The following is a 19273-nucleotide window of genomic DNA, read 5'->3' as shown; positions in this document are numbered from 1 at the left end:
GTGACATTGAGGAAAACAATACTAAGTTACTATTTTGGTCCTCTGCTTGAATTAGTAAGCTACCTTTTTTGCGTTACGGGTCTTTATGAAATCGGAAAACGCGAACAGCTATCTGCTAGTACTTAAGCAGTTTGGAGCTGCATGTCCACTCATGTTGGATTATAAATGTAGTAAAGAATGGCTCTGTAGATTCGTAGGTATGATCATATACTATTATAGTAAACTAAGCTGATTGATGCTAGTCTTAATCGCCAACGTAAAGTATCCTGTTAAACCACACTGTACGCCGAAAAACAGTCAAAATATTAATTTACTTCACATTAATTCCTAGATTTAATATTATATAACAAGATTTATATTAGAAATTATATTTTTAATGTTAAAACAACCGCTATACGTGTTTTCTAGCTTTGTATCGCTTACAAGAACTAAATAAACACATGCCGACCATGCATTTGTATAGGCGATTCACGCTCTGTGGGCTCCGTAATGGCGGACACGAGCGCCGTTTCCTAACTTGGTCTATACTAACTTTGGTCAGGTGTTGGTAATTCTGGTCAAACATTCCGTGTTTGCAGTTAACTATTCTCGGTGTAGGGATGACATATTTCCATATAACCACATGATGTAGTCAGTTCATACCACATTTGCGACTTGTTATTTGCAGTTATGTTCTTAAATTACGAAACATCCAGCTGAAGGCTGAAGCGAATGTTACGTCGTAAACTATTTATTATTAATTGGATTCATGGCAAATTCGTAAGCTGTTTGTTTTTACAGAGTTAGGTGAACACTAACTTGTTGTAGAACAACTGTTTGTTACGTTTAATTTGAAAACATGGCGGATAACGGAGATTGTGAAGAAAAAAAAATCAGCAAAAAGTTAGAATTTTATGATTACTATATGTAAAATTGATCAATTTCTAAAGCCTGTATTAATTTGTTAATGCTATTCTTTTAAAAGTAAATGTATGATTATTAGAAAACAACTGGCAATTAATGTGAAATCTGAATGTATAAAAAAAGGGTTGAAAATGTCGTGCTTCTATTTCGTACGAAAGCTCTTGAAAGATGGTTTAATTTCCCGACCTTTACTGCTCTATGGTTCAAGAAGTAAACCAACACAATGTCAAATTTCACAGGAAATGGTGAAATCAAAACCATTTTCTTCTACACAAAAAACTTATTGGTATCTGAAAGCATTTTGTTTAAATTTATTCTAGAAATAATGTCTAGGCTGTAACCATATAAGAGTTTTTCAAAAGAGTATATATATAATTGTAATTATAAATTTAATCGCTATTTTCTATATTTAGTGAAATGAAACGTCAGCTTAAAGCTCAACAAAAAGCAAAGGAAAAAGCAGAGAAAGCAGCAAAAGCATTGGAAAATGCCCCAAAGGAGGTTAAACCTGAAAAAACGGCTTCCAAAGAAGAAGAAACGTTGGATCCAAATGTAAAAAGTGTTTGATTTTGTATTAAAATAGATAACCTATGTAGTGGGGTGGGGGAAGATGGGACACCTTTAGCACAAAATATATAAATATCCTGATCGTGTTCTAAACAATTAACAACGGTCTATGAAAGTCGCGAGAACAAGGTTTTATAATTCTTTAAATGTTCTTTGTTTACTACCAAAATGTAGGAGAAAATAGAATGAAAAGATGTCCCATCTCCCCCATCCTACTATACCTTTATGTTGATTTACCAGTCTGCAGAGTATGGCAGATGTGCGAGCAATTTTGTATAAAAATTTTGGTTATGCTCCATAATTTGTTCCACGTACACCAATTAATGATAGCATTCGCGCACTCGTAAATAATCGCTTTGCAGGCACAAAATTTTGTTTTATTTTTGTTATCTTGTTGAGACGTGTGTTAGTGTGTATATGTTCTTATATTTATATAGAAACAAAATATTCTTACTTCTATTGTCTCTTTTCTTTCCACTCTCCAGCAATACCTTCAAATCCGTAAGAACACAATCACAACTTTGCGTCAAAACAACATTGAACCATACCCCCACAAATTTCATGTTTCTATATCACTAAGTGACTATGTGGAGAAATACAACAACATTGAAGTAGGTTCCCACTTAAACGACCAACAAGTCAGCATTGCAGGTGAGGAATTTTTCAATAAGTATTTTCTGTTATTCTATTTTTTGTGGGTGAGGCCATAAGGTCCTTGTTTCTATTTTTAGTAAACTGGTGTAACTAATAACTAATGCATATATATATACATATATTTTCTTTTTATGGATATTATATATATATAAATAATTTTTTGAATATTACAAATGGTTAGAACTTCTTATAAAATCTAGTGGAGAATAAGGGAATAGTATGCACTGGACTATTAAAAGATTTTTAGCACTTCCATTGCTGAGGGTACCAACTAGACTGGGAAATACATGATGCATATTTCTAAAATAAGCTTGTTTATTGGTCATAGTAGTGTTAATGAATTTGAATTATATTGTATATTTATAACAGGTAGGATTCATGCGAAAAGGGAAGCAGGTCCAAAATTAATCTTCTATGATGTTCGTGGTGATGGTGTCAAACTACAAGTGATGGCCAACTCAAAGTTAATATTGTTTGTTTTAGCTGATATTTACTCTAATGCTAAGACTGTTGTAAGATTTCATCATCCAAAGATATATTTGCCTTGTTTACCATTAGGCTGTTCAGCTGTTTTATATAGTGATAGCAAACATTACAAAATATTTCTATTTTAGAGCTTTAACTGAACATCCATTAATTGTGTAGTTTAACCCAAATTTAAAAAGCGGAATTAAAGAGATATATTTTGTGTTCTATACCTGAAATAATCTCTCTTTTTTTGATAGGTGTCACATTATACATTTTTATTCATATAAAAATGTTTAATTTTTTTTAGAATTTTCCAGCTTACAACTGTAATGTTAAATCTGTAAACCATAAACCATAACAGTCATAACACTTCATAATGTTGTTGTTTTTGCATCCTAAAGATTAAATTTTATGTTTTATTTTTTCCAAATAGTTAAATTTTGTGTTTCAAATTCTGCCTTTTGGTTGCCTGTCACAGTTTTATAACGTTTGGTACATTCAAGCCATGGGCTTTACTTTATACTTACTTTCTCGACAGAATGTATTCATCGGAGGAAGCTTACCAAGAAATCAACGAGAGGACACGAAGAGGTGACATCATCGGTGTTATCGGACATCCTGCCAAAACAAAGAAAGGGGAACTCAGCATTGTTCCGAACACAATAGAAATCTTATCTCCATGTCTTCACATGCTTCCTCATCTTCATTTTGGTTTGAAAGACAAGGTAAGGATTTTGGTAATGGAAGTATTATCTACTAAACTACTATTACTTGTAAAAAACAAGCTGTTGTTATTCGCGCTTTCTCGTTTTATTTTGGATTTTCTTCCTTTATTATTTCCTCCACATAGTGAACATTAAGTTTGTGTTAATACGTCTCAAAAAGGCCTTCGTTGTATTTCTGCCTTCAGGATGATAAGTAAATCGTGTGGCTTGTTGTAGATCAGCCTAATGTGAGAAAATTGACAGTTTTTGCTTTTCTAACCATCAGGAGACTCGGTACAGACAGAGGTACTTGGATCTCATCATGAATGATCAGACACGGCAGAAGTTTATAACACGAGCAAAAATCATTTCTTATATACGTTCTTTCTTTGATCAAATGGGATTTTTAGAGGTTAAGTTACAATAATCTTTTTTTCTAAATGTTGTAATTGTGGTGCATAACTAAATAATAAAAATACAGATATTAAAAGATATGTAGAAAACATTAAACAGTATAAAGCTCACAGATCATTTTAATAGTTTTTCATGATTGGTGATTTTTGTACAGGTTGAAACACCCATGATGAACATGGTAGCAGGAGGAGCTACTGCCAAACCATTCATCACTCACCATAATGATTTAGATATGGACCTTTACATGAGGGTAGCACCAGAACTTTACCTGAAGGTGATTGGTTGATAGTTTAAATAATAAAAAACGCGGTGCACTTGCCGTAATGTACTTAGATCTGAGTTGAAATGAAATTTTACCTTAATCACTGTTTTAAAAAACTTAAAATGTTTCTAATTGTAATGCACCTATAAAGAGATAATCAATCTGGTTTACGTACCATGTCCCCTGTTGTCAGACTCAGTTGTATACCATTGCATAAGTTTTATAGAATAGAATGCACCAAAAACAGCTATCAACAAGGAGGTATTTATTTGGTAATTTGGATTTCACTATAATTTTAATTAAAAGATAAATTTCTAAGATAAGTTGTTCTATCATGACTATCCATAGATGTTGGTTGTTGGTGGGTTGGATCGTGTGTATGAGATCGGTCGCTTGTTTCGTAACGAAGGTATCGACATGACGCATAACCCGGAGTTCACATCGTGCGAGTTTTACATGGCCTATGCTGATTATGAGGATTTAATGAAGATATCTGAAACTCTTATTTCTGGTGAGTTAAACTTATGCTTGTTTACAATTATCCAGATGGTGTGGGATGACGTACTCACTGTTATTAAAGGTTTTTGTTTGATAGAATTTATTGTACTAATTTTTTATTGTAATAAACCTCAAAAAATCTGCACCAGCTATTAAACGTGTGAGTACCTTGTTGAAAAATAAAAATTCTGCATAAACTGTTTTTGTCAGCATATAATAAATACAACAAATGCACCAGAAGAGCTTTGTGTTAGTCAAAAGTCTGTACATCCAGGAATGGTGAAACAGATCTGTGGATCGTATAAACTCACTTATCATCCTGATGGTCCGGATAGCGAGGGATACGAGGTGGATTATACTCCTCCCTTTCGCAGACTTCGGATGTTGCCGGATCTAGAGAGATTAACCGGGATGGAGTTTCCAAAACCAACCGAACTTCACACAGCAGGTAAAAACATCATGAAAATGGGTTGTTTTTAATCTAGTGCTTTTGTGGTTAATGTTTTATTTAATAATAGGAGCTCAGGCACGACTCGATGAGATTTGTGTCAAACTTGGAGTGGAATGTCCCCCTCCACGTACTACTGCACGCTTGCTGGATAAGGTAAGTTGTGATTTGAATATGTTTGGTAAAAAATCCAACCATAGTGACTTGTAAGAGGCATTGACCGTCTTGTTGTTCATGTTTTCCAACAATAAGTAAAATGAATATATTTTTAGTTGGTTGGTGATTATCTTGAGGTAAATTGCATCAACCCAACTTTCATCACCGAACATCCAGAGATCATGAGTCCTCTTGCTAAGTGGTTAGTATTGTTATCTCAATCTGAAGAATTAAAAATTTTAAATATTGCTTTGTAGGAATTAAGTGATAGTTTAAGCTGAAAGAATAAAGTTTTTAGTGTTTTTGTTATGTTTCTTCAAGGCATCGATCCATCAAAGGTTTAACTGAGAGGTTCGAGTTATTTGTAAACAAGAAGGAAATATGTAATGCTTATACTGAATTGAACGATCCAATGATACAACGACAAAGATTTGAACAACAAGCTCTGGTGATAACAATGTTAATGTTTTACTTTAACATATGTATCCGAATACTGAGGAGTGGTTGTATATAAAATAACTGTTGTGTGAGATCTTTAAATGTGATCCAATGGTACCACCTAGGTTTTAAAAACCAAAGCAGTTCCTGAAAATAATAACTGTCAAACCATAAATCCCACCGCTGGTGTAAAATAAACATCTCATATCATTAGTTTAAAAGTAAACACTCAGTTGTCAAATAACCTGGTTGTGTTGTTGTGACAGGACAAAGCAGCTGGTGATGATGAAGCTCAAATGGTAGATGAGAATTTCTGCACAGCCCTTGAATATGGTTTGCCACCAACTGGTGGTTGGGGTATGGGCATTGATAGATTGACGATGTTTCTAACTGACTCTAATAATATCAAGGTGGGACACGTTTTGTATTGGTGGCGAGTTTGGTTTTTGTTTGCAAAACTGGAGCAAATCACTTATTATTTGCTTTTAGCTTGTTTAGCTGTTTTTACGTGAGAAACATTGTAATTTAAATATTGCAGGAGGTTCTTCTCTTTCCTGCCATGAAACCTGATGATCAAGTTCCTAAAAAAGCAGAGGATTCTCCTTCCACTTGAATATGGCTTCTTGACTAACTATAGATTTAGCTTAGTTAAATGGTTTTGTGTAATTGCTTGAAAAGTTAGTCCAATTTCTGTATTGCAAAGTTCATAAGGTTGTTTATGGTGGTAAACAAGTCTGTACAACTCTTGACTTATCAGTTAGGATTAAATATAGCATGTAAAAATTTATAGCACATTCTGTTGTAAACAAGCTGCTGTCCACGTTTGTTGCTCTTTCCAGCACATACATAGGTAGTAGGTACATTCAAAAGAAATTATTCTGACATAGTGTAATGTTCCTAATACAAAATTCTAGACTTGGTTGTTTTTATGGTTGTACTTGCTTTCTATTAAGGATAAAGACATGTCCTTGGGTAAATAAAAATCTGCCAAAATAAATGTATGTTTTGTTTTAGCAAGAAAATACAAGGTAGGAAAAATTGTTAAGTTTATTTCGCTGCAGAATCGATAAGAATAGCACATGGCTTCACGAAGCTCCTCTGTACACACTGCAATCACTAGCAGCCTTCGTTATTAGAAGATACAGTTGTTGGTAAATCTGACTGTACATACAGCATATCATAAATCTTCCTTATCCTCCAAAAAAGTTGTTACTGAGTTGTAGTGTTCTCCTAAACCAAGTTCATGTCTGTGGTAGCTGTAATAATAGACACATTTTTTTCTAAATCTGATTGTGTCCATCTTGGTGGTTACCAAGTGTTTTAAAATATCCATATATCACAAATTCACCACCACACATGTAGTACATTGCCTTGTTCACATTTTGTACTAAGAAAGAGCACACTGGGTTAATAGACCTGGTTTAAAATTAAAGTTACCTCGCAAGCCTTTCAGGATCTCAACCCATACATAATTATAGAAATCAAACCTCACAACTTACGTTAGCAACACAGGACTTCCTTCATATTCTTCCCCAAGTTTAACTGTAGCTGATCCAGCTTGTATCACATGTATGGGAATCTTAAATACATGAGAGATAGCTTGCAGTTCAAGTTGTCCGCCCCATATTCCACTCTTCTCTATATCACTGCAGTAAGTTTCAAAATCATCTAAAAATTGAAACTGAATTAGATTTTTTTACAATGATTTTAAAAATTGCCCATTACCCGAGGTATATGCATCTCCAGCATCTGTGGAAAGGAAAGGCATGAAGTCACCCACATGATCCCTCATATATGATGCTGTTCGCTTTCGCAAGTCAGCCATGTTGACGATGTTATTGGTAAGTTGATCACATATGGCATGGTACATGCAGTTACCATCTGGTGTTACCTGAAACACAGTTTTGACATAAAACGCTATCAAATTTTAAATTATTTTTAAAAATAGTTTAAAAAATAGCATCTATTATTAGTAATAAGTTTTTGACCTAAGATGTTCACAAACTTACAGGTTTTACCATCAACCCTTGCTCCTTAAGGATCTTCTTTATTTCTTCCTCTTCCTTATGTCTTGAAGAGTTTTTATAATCCAACTCAGCTTGTGCCAAACGTTCGGAGATTTCCTTGGCTTTTAATGCTTTCTTCACCTGTAAAAAAGTATTTATACATTTATGTTTAAACTATATTCCTAAGTAAAGTACCTGTTTTCTTTTTGCCTTTCCTTTTGACTTTTGGACTAACTCAACTTCTACCACGTTACCAGCACCAACTGCTGGACTGTCACCACCTTCTTTCTATAAACAATTCGGCCGATTATTTTTTTTTTTCCCTTATAGGGACACACGGTCAATATTAAATACAATGCTATGCAACTTCATAGGTTACTTTCCAAAAAAATATGTAAACAATAAATATGATAATTCATTCAACCATGGTGCTTAACTTACAAATATTTTAATGTATAAGTTATACCTCCTGCTGTTGATCAAGAGCTTCCAGCTCATGTTTATGCTTGGTGGTCAACTCATTTTCCAATTCTGATATTTTCTGTTTTGCCAACTTATCTCTTTTCTTGTCCCCCTTTGGCACAGTTTTCTTGATCGTTTGAATTTCAGCTATAAATGGGACAGTTTATTCACTCATGATATTTTGTCTCGGCTTCATGGGATTTTGAACTTAACATACATGTGAAAATGTGTTAACTGATGCATCTGATGTTGTGCGTTAATATAGTTAGGCTATGTCATTTTGTACGTTATAAGAGGTTATAGAGTATATAATATACCTTGTAAACTTTTCTTTTCCTTCCGGTGTTTCTGTAACAGCGCTTCCTTTGCTGTTAAACTTTCGATTTCGATATCCGACATGGATTCTACTGCAGTTATTCCTTTTTATTACGAATTGCGTTCAGAACTATATCACATTTCCGTAGTAATGTAACAAAAGTTAAAACTAAACCATGACTTTTAGGTGATTACCCTGACTCGAAACAGTCGTATCCCTCTGTTATGTAATAAATTTAACTATCTGGGTTAAAAGTGCATATTGTTGCAGCATTTATTGTCTTTTTTTGTCATGTACATAGATTAATCACGATATATTAATTTAACTTTGATGATGTATCAGATTTCTATAACCAATCGCATATTTAAGACGTCACAATACGTAGCATTGTTTGTATTTGTGTTGTGATTCTATTCAGGAACGTTAAGCAGCGTTGTGTTGTCCAGGTGTTGTACTAATATTCTTTCCATTTGTGGGTCGTTCTCCGTATTGCGTGTTTTTTTACAATTCGTCTTGAACTCAGGTAAGAGTATAGGCTACTCGTGTTCTCTCGTTACCCCCGCGTATATGATATGTATGTATAACCAATATATATATTCTATACACATATAGTTATATATACATAAGTACAAACGTAATTTCTTTTAGGATTCCTTATGCTAAAAAAGATATACAGCTACTGATCTAAGATGGTGCATATTCATAACCGAAAGTTAGTTGCAAAGTTGGCAGCAATAAGCGACGCAGCTGAAGATGTCGTCGACCAAATATTATTCACTCGAGAGGATGAAGCGATGATTGGTTGGCGTTGTACCAAGCCTTATACCACTCGAAGAACCAACTTTGGAAAAACAAAATCTAAAAAAGAAGATAGTCAATTAAATAAAAAGAGCCAGCTACCTCCACTTCCTCTGCAGTGGAAAAATATCGCTAATTTTGCTACCGAAGCCGTGAAACCTGTTATACCGAAATCTGAAAGGAAAAATGGCGAAAAGCTGCAGCGAAAAAAATCAACTGCATTAAATAAGAAAAAGCTGGAAAAGTTGATATCAATGACAACGCACTATAGTGTTCAAGACTCGTCACTCAATAAAGAAGCGACGAATGGGGAAACTATACAGCCGACCGTGCATGAAAAACCGAATAAAAGAAGTCTAAGTCCCGTAGAGGCAGAAAGAAGGTTTCTACCTACTTTCATGAACCAGATACCAAACCTAGATCGAGAGTTACTTGAAGACAAGAGGATTTTAAAAAGATTACGAACCATCTCTTCCAGTTCAAAACGGTACGGTGCGACACAAATCGCTTTGCACTATGGCCTATCTGGGCCTGAGCTAAGAGGAAATTTAAACACACCTAAATTACCAACAGTAAAGTCACCCAGTGAGGCTACTGTGGCTCCGCATGGGAAGAAAAGGCGTTCGCGACTCTCTAACTCCCATAAACACATTAAAAAGAAAGTCGACCACGTTCAGAAAAGGTTGAAGGAACTATCTCACCATGTGCTTTACCCTGCACAGCATTCAGAAGCAAACGGAAAAGAGGGAAAAGATCAGTGGGTTCATGTTCAATGTAGAGACTCTTCTAGCCAACTCCGTCCTACAGCAAACGTGCAATCTACCCGCGGGACTTTGACAATTCCGAGCATGAGTGAAACGGGCGACGGTTACGATTGGAAATTTGCCCCCTTGCTTCCCCCTATACTTAATCAGCATATTAAGTTGAACTTCGGTAACAGCAAGAAGCGATTTTTCCCAAAGAAACCATCAAATAGTGTGACCGCCATCACTCAAGCTAATCAAAAAGTGGGATACAACAGCGCTTCAATTTTAAAAATTAAACGCTCGGTGGTAACGCCAGTGTTGCCAAAGGTCGCTGGGTCAAGTTTGCAAGATGTTACGTTTAACAATCCCTATATGCTTACCACGAAATACTAGAATAAAATGCAGCACCCTTATTATATGGTAACGTGGCCGGGCGGTTGGTGGGTTGATATAACATCGTGTATCTTGCGACCTAACACGTTTTGAGCATCGGGCAAACTTGTCCCGAGTAAACAACAAAAGAAAAGCATAAAGAAAATAAGTGTATACGGATCAACCATGTCGTGTTATATTACATGTTTTAAATCTACGTATTGTGCGATGCTATAATGTGGCAGTCCATTGTATCTTGAACTAAGGAGCATATTCGTATACATTCCTGTAAAATTCAGATGACATTGTTAAGGTTATCTTTTGTTAAATAACTACTAATTACATGGATATTTTGTAGTAAAAATAAAACGACTGTACTTTACATGATTTGTTAATATTGCAGTTTTATTTCGTCAGTGTGTCAGCTTTTAGCCGGTCTCGGGGTGTCGTAAAATTTGTTCATATATTTCTGTTTTTAATGTAGTGTTATGGGGAAAGATAGGACAACTTGTTCTTCTATTTTCTCGTTCCATTTGGTAGTAAATAAAGTACATTTAAAGAATTATAAAACCGTATTCTCACGACTTCCACAGGCCGTTGTTAATTGTTTAATACACGGTCAGGATATTTGGATATTTATGTGCTAAAGGTGTCCCGTCTTTCCCCATTCTATTATGCAACAACAAGGATATATCGTTAACTCTTGCTTACTAATGAAGCTAATATTTCTGGGGTAATTACCACTCGTCGCCTATTTATGCCAAAGCTTGTCGAATAGGCCTTATAAAACCAGTGGACCTTATCTGCAACAACAGCATATACTGCTCGGGGCTGTCATTACAGAAGCGCGCGTTTCGTGAAAAAGTCGCGGTGCGTTTCATTGTAAGAGCAGTGGGCCGTTTCAATGATTATAACTTGTTTCGATATCAAGTCAGGGTACAAGTACAGTGTATTGGTGTTGGTTGCTCTTGGAGTACAGACTGTAATATTATCATATTATAACTACTACGAAGTTAAGACGAACAAAATACGGGATACTTTACAGCAACATATTCAAGCTAGTTCACTGATAAGAGGAGAATACAGGGTAGTTTATAATTTCAAGTCGCACTTGAATACAAGCGAGAAGCTATTGCAGAATGACGTCACGTTAGTGACGCAATGTTCGGTTAACAATTTGTACCATTTAATCGAAACATTGCAGTTATGGAAAGGTCCCATCTCGGTCGCACTTTTCGTACCCGGTAGCAGCATCATACACGCAGAACTAGCGATCAAATTCATCAAACAATGTTTTCCTTTAAGGAAAGTTCAGTTCCACCTTGTTTATCCAGAGCATCATACTCCGACGTTTGACGGGAACAATTTAGAAATATGGGTGGGGCTTTTATTCGCAAACGACCGATTGAGGTGCAAAGACCTGTTTGAAACATTGAGCAGTATTGAAGGGGAAAACTATGCAACATGGGGAATTCCCTACCCACAGAACACTCTCAGGAACGTTGCGAAACTGGCTGTTCAAACCGAATACCTCATCGTGCTTGATATCGATGTAATGCCGAGCTACGGTTTGCGAGAGAACTTTTTGGAAAAGGTTTTACGAAATCGTGGTAGGAACAAAACGGCAGAGACCAAAATAGCTTATATTCCACCTGCGTTTGAACTGAAAATAAACGAACAGATGCCCGAAAATAAAGCGCTACTACTTACCGCTTGGAAATCAAATCAAATTCGACCTTTCCATTATGAAACCTGTCCATCATGCCACAAACCTGCAAGGTAAAATGGGACATTTGTCAGTTGTTTGTGTGGAACTTAAGGTTTGAAAAACTGCGGGGTCAGCATAATCTGGTATTAATCAAAACATAATAAAGTTTACATTAAAATTAAAACATGATGTCCCTTTAAAGATTTTATAAAAAGTTTCTGTCTCATTTACACGTGAAATACAACGCGTAAGCGCTGGGTCAAATACAAGTTAACAACGTATAGTTTCCCCAAAGTTTGCAAATAAGTATTTTAAAATTTACAGGTATGATGAATGGAAAGCGATCTCAACGAATTTAAATTTGGGCATCGCGTATGAGGCGGAGTGGCAACCATCGTGGGAACCTTTTTATATAGCCCACACCTCCCACACACCAGATTACGACGAACGTTTCAAGCAATATGGCTACGATAGAATCAGTCAGGTAATATTTCTTTATACTTATACCAAATAACCTTTCACATAATTCAGATGTGTACTGTGGGGCAAGATGGGATACCGCTATCACCTGAATCACATCTTCCTGATCGTGTTTTAAACAAAGAATAACTCTATTTTAGAGTTGCGGAGCTACGATTATATATTTTTGAAATATTCTTTGTTTAGTACAAATTGGGACGATAAAAGAGAATGAAACATGTCCTATCTCATCCCGCCCTATACAGTACCACACTGCTGATCGTTTGTGCTTTATCTGAAATTCAAGTACACATACATTATATAGTCTTGTAAAACACAGCCATTTTTAATTTGATTAAAAACATAATTAAATCCTGCAGAACTGCGAGTTGCGCCTGTGTGGGTTCACATTTGTGGTGATGGCGAATTCATTTGTGGTTCATAAAGGATTTAAAGAGAGAGGGAAATTTCACCACGAAAAAGAAGTAGAAAACAAAAGAAATTTTAATTTATTTCAAAACGTGAGATTTAAGTATAATTTACAACATTTTTGGGGTTTGTAGATATAATAGTAAACAGCTCATTTGTCTATACGTTGGTGTTCGAACATAACTAACGTGCCTCCTGTTTCCATCACTTACGTGCAACCTACTGTTACTATTTGCTTGGAATTAAACCCAGTAATTTTTACAACAGAATAAGCGAACTTCGTTTTCTCTTCATCACAGGTTTTTATCCCGGAAATGACAAAGAAATATTCAAGTTCGGGTGTGGATTGTTTGGATTCGGGCAGAAGAAAGGGGAAGGCAAAAATTACATTTCGTCAACATTTCAACAAGTTAGTTAGCTGACGTTCACTTTACAATAAAAAGTATTTACTGTTTTCTTGATAAAGGAACACCAAGGAAAAGCTCTTGAGAAACGGAGACCAAGTTGAGCTCTGAATCTCCAGCATACAAGTATAGCTAGTATGGCTTATCTTTTGCTATCATTAATTTAAAAGTCCAGCCGGTATATTTTAATAATAATCAAAGCAACAGCAGAGTATCAAAAGCAAAAGCGTTTTTTTTTACAAAAATATAAGCAAAATAATATATATAGCTCCAACTTAGTCATATTACTATACTGCACATGCCATATTGAAATAGGCGCAAATCTTTCCCGTAGATATTTGTCTTGTCATTGGGTATCGCTATACCAGTACTTCTCTTTCGTCTGCGGTATCTTTGGCGTAGCTCACCAGTTCGTCCATTTCGTCGTCGGAGCTATCGCGTAATACTGTGGCTGAAGTCACATCTGCGTCGTTTAAGTGATCGTAACGTGCAGAAGCGCCGTTCTCATTTGTGAGCGAACCGTATCCATCTCGACGCTTATGCCTTTGCCGAATAAATACAACAATCCCAACGATGACAAGAGCCGGCAATATGAAAGCAAGTGTTATAACTGCAAAGAAGATAGTTTAGTTGTTCTGTTTTATATCTGCGAATTGAATAGATTTAAAGGCTGTAGCTGCATTTCGACAATGATAGCTATCGTAAACTGATATACTATGTCAAATATAAAGTTGAGGAATAACAAACATGTTTATAACTTTCAGAATATCACAAATAAAGCTTACTCAATCCAGCTGCTGGCTTGGATTTTACAATCACAGTCACAGGAGTCGATTTTAGAGTCCATGTTCCTGAACTGTTCCAACCAGAAGCGAAACAAGAATATAGCCCAGCTTCGTCAGTTAAAACCGAATTGAAAGTCATGTTCCCCACTCCTTTAAGCAAAACAAAATAGTAGTTGTTATTATGATATAAAACACTGTATCATACAGAATTGGCATGCATCAGTGCCAGGCTTTTTTAGAGCACATGGTGGTATTATATAATATAGTCTCGTTACGTCGAGCAGTTGGTCTTATTTTTGTTCTTTGTCATGATTTTTCCACATTTCTCAATGCTTAATTCTTACATTTATTCTCTTGATTAAAATCAAATATATATTCATAAATTCATAAAAGTTAATTTGGTTCTCAGATTTAAAACCGCGCATAATTGGCGAGTAATTAACAATTAACTTACTGTTTTTTTAAGAGTGTTTAATTCAAAATGTACCTTAAACTTTAATTAATTGATTCCACTCGGTGAAATATTTCTAACTAAGCTTAGTCATTTAAACCATGGTGTATAAAATTGTCCAATTAGTGAGTAATCAGTAAGTAAAACGCTTCCGTAACCAGTAAAGTATGTGGTTATGGGTTACACTGTCTTGGAATTTGGGAATACGTGGTGTGGTGTTCGGGTAATAGAAATCCACACAACGATTGACGCCAGTATCAAACTATTATCATTCAAGTTGGGACGCATTAAAAGTACTACTCCTTTACCTTATTATTATTTATCGTGATTGAAACATTATTTTTAATTAAACATTATATGATTAATATTAACTTCTAACATTACCTAATTACCGCGTGATTAAGATTATCCAAATTCACGAGAACAAGCGTGTTTAAGCGACGACAAGGTTAACCAGTGTAAGTTTACAAGTCAACACATACATAAGGTGTATACACAGCATATTTATACATATTCTTTACCAATCACTCAGTCCTCATAGGCTATACATCATAAGTCTTCATGAATACTTGTATAGTAGGGTGGGGTAATATGGGACACTTATTTATTCTATTTTTTCGCTCCCACTAAAAAAAACATTAAAAAATTATAAAACCGCATCCTCACGACTCCCCCATTGACCGTTGTTAATTGTTTGAAACACCATCAGGATACGTGGATATTATATGCTAAAGGTGACCCATCTTTCCCCACAGTACTGTATAAATGTATTCTACCTACTGCTCCACAGTCACCAATAGCAACTGAAAACCGCTTTGTTGGTTACTTTGTCTTTAATCTAGCTTAGTCGACCGTTGTAGTAAAGGGGTACCGTATAATAAATATTATTCTAATTAGTATAATACGTGCTTACTCGGAGCTTTGCTGTCTTGTACATTGTAAGATTATATTTCCCGGGTCCAATTGGGTACGCTAATATAGATTAACGTGATATTATTGTTTAAAAATATAAAAAAGTTTGAAATGGTCAACATGGCCTCGTACCTGGATGCGGATCTGTTACATTTCGCCCAGTCTCATCAGCAAACCAGACTTGCGGGACGGGAATTCCAGTTGCTGAACACGTAACTACTCCCGGTTTGCCCTCAGCAAGCAGAACGCTGGTGTTGGTTAAAATAGTCGGTGATTCGCAAGTTAAACTTAACGAATCTACAGCTTCAATGTTCATGCTGGCATGGTTTGGGGGTGCTGAACACCGTACATGTGACGCAATTCCCTTCTTACCGCTCTTTGGTGTTTCTGCTCTAAAAATATAATCGATTGGAAATATAGAAAATACGTAGTTAGTTGTGCAAGAATCAGGATATTTGGAAGGAATACTTTATTAAAATATATTCGATAAATATCTGTGTACTCAGTAGTGAATGCATAGAATACTAACTTACACTAACTCTGTAAGTTAAGATTCTATGGTGAAAATATATATACCGCCTCCGTTGCACAGTTGGTTAGCGCGCCTGCCACTAACCCAGAGGTAATGGTTTCAAGGCCCTTCGATGCTGCTACCATTCTGGTTATATACGGGCTTGAGCAAGACACTTTACGGTAATTGCTCCAACTCGGTGGTCACTAATGGGTTGTCCAAATTATCAGCTACACATAAAAAATATATAAGAGTCCCCCAAAAAATAATCATCTACAAAGTAACCTACTTGGTAACTCGTGAGCTGACACGACATGTATGAAATGTATGAAACAGTCGTTTTCTGGCCACGCGAGAATAAAGTAATTTACATTCATTCATACGTCAGTCTTAATTAACTGGGTGTGTTCTGTTGTGGTTGAGACATGAACTATAAGCTGTATATAAATAATCCAGTGTTGCTCACCGTTGATACCAACTGTGTGTCTCCACTTCAATCTTAAACTGTTTCATCCTGCAGTCACATATCCAAGGGTTTCTATCCAAATAAATTTCAAATGTTTCCGAATGTTTCAGATGGTCGATCCATTGCCTGAAAGAACATTATGTTAATATCGTTAACTAAATGTGTTATAGTAGGGTGGGGGAAGATGGGACACCTTTTCATTCTATTTTCACGTCCCATTTAGTAGTAAACAATGAACATTTAAAGAATTATAAAATTGTATCCTCACGACTCTCATAGACCGGTGTTAATTGTTTAAAACACGATCAGGATATTTAAATATTATGTGCTAAAGATGTCCCACCTTCCCCCACCCTACTATAATAAACTGTAATGAAAAGTGTACTGTCCTACCAAGGCTGCAGTGTCGTAAAATTTTTTCGAACTTTTTTGGTGGGGAAAACGCTAATATATGGTAATACGGGGTAAAATGGGATACTAGCACCCATATTTCAGCAAATAAAACTCATACAATTAAACATGCTGTTTTAGAGCCCAGGGCTACGATTATATATTTCGAAACTGTTTAGATACAGATAGCATGAAGTGAAAAGAAGTTAATTACCACATTGGAGTCGTGAGATGATTAACTTCCAATAACAATCTGCTGAGCACCAGGTTAGTAGTGAAGGCATCTGGGGCAATTGCAGCTAGCTGGTTATTAGTAATGCTGATATAAGATAACAGTGGACAGTTCTTAAACAAGCCGGAGCTAATTGACGTAATGTTGTTAAAGTTTGCAGAAAACAACGTGAGATTGTGGTTGTTGGTAAACAATGTTGCTGGTAGGCTTGTAATCCTGTTATTATCAAGATATAGTTGGGACAATAATTTGTTGTGGTTGAAGGTCTTCGGTCCTAAATGGCTGATACGATTTTTCCCCGCATTTATATGTTTGGCTTTGATGAAGTGACGAAATGTGTTTTTGTTCAAAGTTTTGAGTTGATTTTCTTCAAAATAATAATATAGTTTTCCCGCATTAATTGTTGGGGGGAGTGATGTTAGACCAGCACCAGTGCAGTTTACTGCTGATGACGAACATAAACAATTCGTGATTCCATCGCAAGGCGAAACCGCATTTGTGTGCGCAGAGTATACCACAGGCAAACACAAAATAAGAATCTTTAAAACTACCATGCTTCTGTCAAGTAATTTAAAATATAGCATTACTACTTATAGGTTTAGGTTTTAGTACTGTGGGGTAAAATGGTATACCTTAAGCACCTAAATCCTATCTTCTGAACGTATTTTGAAAAATTAACAACGCCATTTTAGAGAGGCGAAGTTTTATATATAACTTTGTAAATATTCTTTGCTTACTACAAAATGGGACACAAAAAAGTGAAAGCATCTCCTATTTTACCCCGCCCTATACTACATATGTTTAAATGAAGTCGCGAATTTTAAGCCTGTTAAAGCTCTGACTGCCGACGCACTGTTCTCTTTGACTTTTTGATTTTTGTATCTCTCATTCATTCTGTATTTTTTTTTCTTTTTATCCAAAACTTTTTGTTTAGTTCCTGTAATTGTAAAGAATTCTAGACCTAAATGCAATCCGTCCCTGGCAAATGGGTTTCATCTTTATTCTGTGTCGAAATAAGCACACACAAAGACTTGCGGCGAATGCGCAAACACTGATTATACAACCCATTGTTCAATGTTTGACCTAGTTTCTATCTTACACGCAACATGATGTCCAATAACCAAAGTCAAACATACATATCCCAGTCGTTGTCCGAGTCACAAATATGTAAAACCTGATCATTAAAACTTAGCCGTTTCCTGTTGTCTGTTTCTTACCTCTCGAAAAGGTCTGGCTGCCGATATCACTTTTTTTTTACCAGTGTCAACACAGTACACATAACTGTTTGGCATTCTCACTCCGTTATCATAAAGTAAAGCTCCAACTTAAAGCAGTATCAGTGACTCTAGCTAATGGAATTAGACGCGCCATCAGTACTACACACAACTTAAGACATAGCAGACAAGTGGATAAGCACTGTATTGTTATACTTTTGCGATTCTTCTCACTTCGCTGCCGCGGGGCGGTTTTCGGAACGGTACTTTGTCTGCTGATGACAATACTATCACGTGACTGCATGCTCCGATGGTTTCACATCGGTCGGCCAAGATACGAACATGCTGCGCCACCCAAGACCGAGCTTTTATCACAAAAGTACAATTTGCAGAAATGTTTAACTAATGGCTTTGCAACTATCCGTTAGTTCCATACCAACGTTTCACCCCTTTGGGCATTGCCGGCGAAACCACGAAAATATATAACGAATATTATATTACGTATATACATATATACATGGTTATAGAGTTCACGAATAATGTTAACAAGTTTCGCAGGTTTGTTTGCAATTTCTGTCAACATATCGATTGTTGCCACAATAGCTTCGCCATCCTCTGCATCTACTATCCTTGTTTCTGCAATTTCCGTCTGCAGATTTAAATTTTCAATGAAATGTTTGTTAGACTTTTTTTTATAAACTTTAAAACATTATTTGTTACATACTGCTAGTTCTTGTGTTAACGTAAATTTATTGGTTATCGAAGGTAAGACCTACTTGTTGTGCCACCGTTACACTGTTTACAACTTTTCCTGCAGTAAGTCAACATGTAGCTTGGGTTAGCACTGCATTCTCCGTCATTTGCCCAACTCGGACAATAGGTATTCCTATCAGTGCATGTACCGCCACTACCTCCAGTTGTACCTTTAGGGAAACGCATTATTTAGATTCCACGTTTACATGCCAGTGAGGAAGTACCTGAACATGTTCCGCAACTCTTCTTGCAGTTGACATGCATCCACCCCGGGTTTCGTTGGCACTCACCTTGGTTTTTCCAATACTCACAGTTGTTGTTATCATCAATACAGGTTGAACCTGCAT

The 19273-nt window shown here is 36.0% G+C and overlaps 5 protein-coding genes across 8 annotated transcripts; 3 read left to right on the top strand and 2 right to left on the bottom strand.

Moving 5' to 3' along the window:
- The first annotated feature begins 760 nt into the window (after positions 1–760).
- LOC100185662 (lysine--tRNA ligase) lies at positions 761–6509 on the top strand. 2 transcript variants are annotated; one of them, XM_002131947.5, is made up of 14 exons: positions 761–882; positions 1317–1455; positions 1956–2121; positions 2494–2587; positions 3131–3317; positions 3583–3708; positions 3865–3984; positions 4321–4483; positions 4745–4918; positions 4989–5074; positions 5191–5276; positions 5396–5522; positions 5779–5922; positions 6051–6509. In XM_002131947.5, the coding sequence occupies exons 1-14, from the start codon at positions 839–841 to the stop codon at positions 6123–6125; spliced, it is 1731 nt and encodes a 576-aa protein (XP_002131983.1). In that variant the 5' UTR covers positions 761–838; the 3' UTR covers positions 6126–6509. The 2 variants fall into 2 exon arrangements, with proteins under 2 accessions (XP_002131983.1, XP_009857990.1); XM_009859688.3 differs by lacking the exon at positions 761–882 and adding an exon at positions 970–1189.
- Positions 6510–6545: 36 nt separating this feature from the next.
- LOC100183299 (deubiquitinase OTUD6B-like) lies at positions 6546–8510 on the bottom strand. The gene is made up of 7 exons (XM_002131969.3): positions 8298–8510; positions 7985–8127; positions 7714–7806; positions 7522–7659; positions 7238–7403; positions 7012–7180; positions 6546–6768 (listed from the first exon to the last, which is right to left on the bottom strand). The coding sequence occupies exons 1-7, from the start codon at positions 8377–8379 to the stop codon at positions 6690–6692; spliced, it is 870 nt and encodes a 289-aa protein (XP_002132005.1). The 5' UTR covers positions 8380–8510; the 3' UTR covers positions 6546–6689.
- A 134-nt stretch (positions 8511–8644) lies between these two features.
- LOC100180940 lies at positions 8645–10593 on the top strand. Its single transcript, XM_002131971.4, has 2 exons — positions 8645–8819; positions 8945–10593. Exon 2 carries the CDS (start codon positions 8986–8988, stop codon positions 10231–10233), a length of 1248 nt encoding a protein of 415 aa, XP_002132007.1. The 5' UTR covers positions 8645–8819; positions 8945–8985; the 3' UTR covers positions 10234–10593.
- Positions 10594–11018: 425 nt separating this feature from the next.
- Positions 11019–14096, top strand: LOC100181617 (beta-1,4-glucuronyltransferase 1). 3 transcript variants are annotated; one of them, XM_026833857.1, is made up of 6 exons: positions 11022–11991; positions 12245–12404; positions 12760–12900; positions 13108–13217; positions 13275–13338; positions 13977–14096. In XM_026833857.1, the coding sequence occupies exons 1-5, from the start codon at positions 11117–11119 to the stop codon at positions 13321–13323; spliced, it is 1335 nt and encodes a 444-aa protein (XP_026689658.1). In that variant the 5' UTR covers positions 11022–11116; the 3' UTR covers positions 13324–13338; positions 13977–14096. The 3 variants fall into 3 exon arrangements, with proteins under 3 accessions (XP_026689659.1, XP_026689658.1, XP_002132013.1); XM_002131977.5 differs by lacking the exon at positions 13977–14096 and having other exon boundaries at positions 11023–11991; positions 13275–13924; XM_026833858.1 differs by lacking the exons at positions 12760–12900; positions 13977–14096 and having other exon boundaries at positions 11019–11991; positions 13275–13924.
- On the bottom strand, positions 12712–17513 carry LOC100179296 (leucine-rich repeat and fibronectin type-III domain-containing protein 3). Its single transcript, XM_026833856.1, has 5 exons — positions 16942–17513; positions 16338–16463; positions 15493–15752; positions 13998–14147; positions 12712–13822 (listed from the first exon to the last, which is right to left on the bottom strand). Exons 1-5 carry the CDS (start codon positions 17511–17513, stop codon positions 13572–13574), a joined length of 1359 nt encoding a protein of 452 aa, XP_026689657.1. The 3' UTR covers positions 12712–13571.
- Positions 17514–19273: the final 1760 nt, after the last annotated feature.

The sequence above is a fragment of the Ciona intestinalis genome, chromosome 3, assembly GCF_000224145.3.
Source record: "Ciona intestinalis chromosome 3, KH, whole genome shotgun sequence".
NCBI classification, from domain to species: domain Eukaryota; kingdom Metazoa; phylum Chordata; class Ascidiacea; order Phlebobranchia; family Cionidae; genus Ciona; species Ciona intestinalis.
The sequence above is the reverse complement of the archived record's forward strand: the minus strand, read 5'-3'. Positions and strand labels throughout refer to the sequence as shown.